Below are 4383 nucleotides of genomic sequence, written 5' to 3'. Positions count from 1 at the left end.
TAGGATGCCTGTTGGGGTGAGGTGTTCTGGGTATGTCCTACCAGGAGGAAGCCCTGGGGTAGGCCCAGGGCACTGGTGGGATTATGTCTCTTGGCTGGCCTGGGAAGTGTTCTCTTGGATAAGCTAGAGAAGGTGGCTCGGAGGATGGAGGTCTGGGTTTCTAAGTGGAAGAGGATGGATGGATAATTAGATTTAAATTTAGCAATAAATAAATACTTGTGGTATATAAACCTAAATTGCCATATTGTCATCCAAACTTTAAAGGAAAAGGGTCGTGAAACTGGCCTTGCAGAAGAAAACAACCTGTTAAACGCTGGATGGCATTTATGTGCATCAAACGCAATCATGTTATGTAACAAATTTGAACTATGTTATGTGTTGTATTGTTCCTATGTCTTTGGGTTGGGTTTTTTTTGTTGTTGTTGTTGTTTTTTGTTTTTTAAATTCACATACACGTGTACCTGCCACTTGTATGACTGTTTTGTGCATTTCTTCCCTGTTACTTCTTAGTTCACGACTTTAAGATCAGGGACCTTTTAAAAAATAATATGTATTTTTTTTTAGATTTTTGCCCAAGAAAATTAGAACTTTAATCTGAGTTGTAACTTTTTTTGTTTTTAAATGAATTTTAACCTCCTCGCCTGTTCTCTCTTATTTTTATTCAATATTAGTTGCAGTTTGCCACTGTAGTAGATCTGCTGATAAAGGTCGGTCTACAGTCATCGCTTCAAACTCTACAGCACTGACGTTTCTCCTGTGCGTGCCACGTCACAAGCCTGCGTCAGGCTCAACTGTAATTGTAAACAGTTAGCAGCAGTTTTAGCTAACCTTATATCCCAGCGTTCAGTTTGTCAGCTGCGGGGAGCTTTCAGTCGTCCCGACAAGTTTTTACTATCAGTAAAGGTAACGGTAGCTGTCAAGTGACGCTGTAAAATCTTTTTTTGAGGCTTTATTAGACGGCGTCAAGTTCCTGTCATAAAACTAATCCTAGCGTTGGAGCTAAATCAGCTAGTTGACTCTAAGATGCAAGTCTGCTTCGCACCATTTCCCTCTTACTTCTTTGAAGCCTAAAGGTGCTTTGTGCTGAAATGGTGCTTTCCTTGGTGAGCCTTTGTGCCAAGGAGGTGGTTCGTGACCACAGCTCGTCGCATTCCTGGCTGAGGTGGATGCCCAAAGATCTGTACAGAGCACTGCTGGAGGCCGCCTTCTCCACCTGCAGACCGCTGGCTGTGGGAGAACTGGTGCAGCGGTGGCCTGAGCTCACACTGCGGGTCGGAGGTCGGAGGAAACCGGGACAAACTGCGCCAAATCGACTCTGTATTCAGTCTATGTTGCTTGGTGTGGTTAGAGGACTGACAGACCACAGGTGAGTACTAGTAGTTTGAATCACGATATCTAATATCAGCATTGTTTCTGGGAGTAACATATCAACTGTCATCTAGGTGTGCACTGGAAGTCTTGGACCTCTGTGGAGTGCAAGGAGATGAAGGAGGAATGGGGGACCCGATGGGAGGCTGGTCTCTGACAGTAGCTCTTTCCACCATGGTCCTTAAGGCCAGAGTTAGGACAAGAAGGCCACAAAGGACACGAAGGGAACAGAAGAAAGAAAGAGACCAGGAGAGAAAACGGATCTCAGCTCTGGAAAGGGAGAGGGATTTAAAAAGAGAAAGGGGACAGAAGAAAAGAGATGGGGAACTAAACAGTAATGAGTCAACCAATGTTGGTGAGAGGACTGAATCTTCAGGGTCCGTGAGTGAAGAGGACCTAAGTAAAGGAGTCAGGAGGAGGATGGAGATGGAGAGGAAAAGAGAGAGGACAGTATTAGGGAGCAGTGAGAGGGAGGCTGAAGAAAAAGAGATGGATCGTGATGTGGTGGTGCATGTGAGAGCTGATCTTTTTGTTAATGGCCGCTCTTGGGAGCGTATTCACTCAGCTCTGAGCACATCTGGACCTCTAAAGCTTCAGTGCAGATACCTGCGTGTGGAAGAGATTTCAGTGCCAAGTATCAGTATTCTGCTAGATCTGCTCCCTCGCAGAGGACTTCTGGGCGTCGACATACGCTACAGCAGTCTTGGGGTGGCTGGCTTGGCTGAACTGCTGCCTCTGCTCTCCACATTTCCTGCACTAAAATCCCTTCGCCTGCACTACTGTAACCTGGATTTTCGCAGAGTCCATCCCAGCCAGTCAGAGGCACTGGGGGAGCTGTCGCAGGGTCTGGCACGCCTGCAGGAACTGCGACACCTCAGCCTCACTGCACTGCGCCTGCCTGGTCAGCTCCGTGTGTTGCTCAGGTATGGCCTGTTTACCTCATTACATTATTTTGCATTTAAGCCATTGACAAACACAAAGTCAGGGATTTTTCAAAATGCCATTGGCTCTTTTCTAAATTTCATTACAGTTTAAAAACTAAACCTATAACAGATTAACTAAGTTGACCAGTTCAAGATCAGCATGTAATGAGTCACTATTTCAAAGCAAATGAGCAGACATCTTTAAAATAATCCTGTTAAAGCTAGAACACAAACAATGAAACCTAAAGTGTTTGATGAGGTGACATTATTTAAATGTTTTCTTCTATTGTCTGTTGATACAGCTCTCTGCCTCAGCCTCTAGAGATCTTGGAGCTCCCCTATTTGTCCCTGAGTCCAGCTGACTTTGCCTATCTGTCCTGCAGTCATCACACTTCCACGCTACAGCAGCTGGATATAAGCGAAAACCGTCTGGATGAAAACACTCTGCCTTCCATTCGCCGCCTCCTCTCCCAGGCTTCGGGCAGCCTGCAGCACCTGTCTTTAAGCGGTTGTGGTCTGACTGATGGCCTGCTGGGGCTCTTGTTGCCCTCACTAGGAGGTTGCCGGGGCCTCAAGAGCTTGGCTCTGGCATTGAACCCGCTCTCCATGGCTGGTCTCATGGACTTGGTGAAGATGGCTGTAAGAATGCCCTCCCTACGACAGCTACTGTACCCCAACCCCCTGGAGGACTACCAGCCAGGCCTTCCCGACCTGCCCTCCAGTGCTCAGCTCTTAGACTGGCCTCTAGATGAAACCTTAGACATCAACCTGACCAGCAACAAGCTCAACAGGGTTCTGATCGACAATGGACGCTCTGACATCTTTCTGACCTGTGACTTGCTGAATTATGATAAAGACATGGTGGCATAAAGCAGAGATGCTTCTTAAGCTCATTCACCGACAAACGATAGCAATGTACAGAAGCCTTACAATCAAACTGTCACCTGAGAAATAGTTAGGTATTCTTTTTAAAAAAATTTAAATAGCCTTTTCCTTGTCACTTAGTCTTATGGTAAATGTAATGCATTTAAGCTTTTACAGTCCAAAACAGGCAAATGAAGGTAGCAAGACATTACTCAGTAAAATACAGATATCCACCAAGGCCCAGTAATCTTTAAGTGTCTGGGTTTGAGAGAAGGGATCGCATTGTTGCCACTCAGCCACTAATTTCTCTAAACAGATATGGACATAAAAATGCTGACTCTGTGGCAACGGTCAAAATTTTTAGTAGCTTTCTGATCAGTGGCGTTTGACGAGTCTTTGATTCAGTGCAGGTAAAGAGTCCATGTAGACAGCAAAAGAGGGACTGTACTTTTGAAATCCATTTGTTGTCAAACAAACGGCACACTTTTTGTTAATTTAAAAAACAACAACATTTAGCTACAATCATAAACGATGACCAGCAGACTGAAATCGAAGTCTTTCCTCAGATATCTTCTGGTTACATCAGAAAATTGGATGTTGCCGCCTAAGTCAGCAGGTTAGCTGATGGTTTTCCAGATTTCTCAGCCACCAGATCAACAAGTGCAGGTCTTCAGATGAATTTCGCTCCTCTTGACTTTTGGTTGTTCTAAATAAATGTACAGGATGAGGTGATAACCTCTGCTGAAAAGTGACAGACACTAATCTGTCATTCAGTCAGAACATGCTGCACTAATTTAATTGATTGGCTTGTTGACTTTATAAGTGTTAGTACAGCATGAGTCAGTGCAGGATTTGTACTGGTGATCACTGGCGTTTTAATTATCAGGTTACAGCTGGAATGCAGTAAAAATACTTTTGTATACAATTCATTCACATAGTGTCTGATCAGCAGATGTATGTGCAACAAAAACTACAGGATAGTTACTGCTTACTATCCTGTTATATCATCATGTTTGTACCTTTTGTAGTCACTAAGTCATGCTGTCTTGCGTCTCTGCTGTTTGAAGCCGCATTACTGTGTTCCTTGAATGTTTCTTTAAAAATATTTATAATCAAATCTTTTCAGTCACCAGCATTAAGAAATAAGTGTGCCAAATCAGCCTTATGTGCATCACAGATGCACTTATACACTGAAAGTTACAGAATAAATCACTTACGAAGCCAAGGA

The 4383-nt window shown here is 44.1% G+C and overlaps 1 protein-coding gene across 1 annotated transcript; it reads left to right on the top strand.

Moving 5' to 3' along the window:
• The first annotated feature begins 592 nt into the window (after window positions 1–592).
• Window positions 593–4383, top strand: si:ch73-174h16.4 (leucine-rich repeat-containing protein 14). The gene is made up of 3 exons (XM_006795051.3): window positions 593–1366; window positions 1443–2291; window positions 2594–4383. The coding sequence occupies exons 1-3, from the start codon at window positions 1089–1091 to the stop codon at window positions 3159–3161; spliced, it is 1695 nt and encodes a 564-aa protein (XP_006795114.1). The 5' UTR covers window positions 593–1088; the 3' UTR covers window positions 3162–4383.

The sequence above is a fragment of the Neolamprologus brichardi genome, chromosome 9 (genome assembly GCF_056152115.1).
Source record: "Neolamprologus brichardi isolate AB-2024 chromosome 9, ASM5615211v1, whole genome shotgun sequence".
NCBI lineage: Eukaryota > Metazoa > Chordata > Actinopteri > Cichliformes > Cichlidae > Neolamprologus > Neolamprologus brichardi.
This window is presented reverse-complemented; position numbering and strand designations above follow the sequence as displayed.

Coding starts and splice junctions, on each gene's coding strand:
- si:ch73-174h16.4 (XM_006795051.3), top strand. CDS start 1,089: ATGGTGCTTTCCTTGGTGAGCCTTTGTGCCAAGGAGGTGGTTCGTGAC. Junction 1,367..1,442: donor AGAGGACTGACAGACCACAG/GTGAGTACTAGT, acceptor ACTGTCATCTAG/GTGTGCACTGGAAGTCTTGG. Junction 2,292..2,593: donor CAGCTCCGTGTGTTGCTCAG/GTATGGCCTGTT, acceptor CTGTTGATACAG/CTCTCTGCCTCAGCCTCTAG.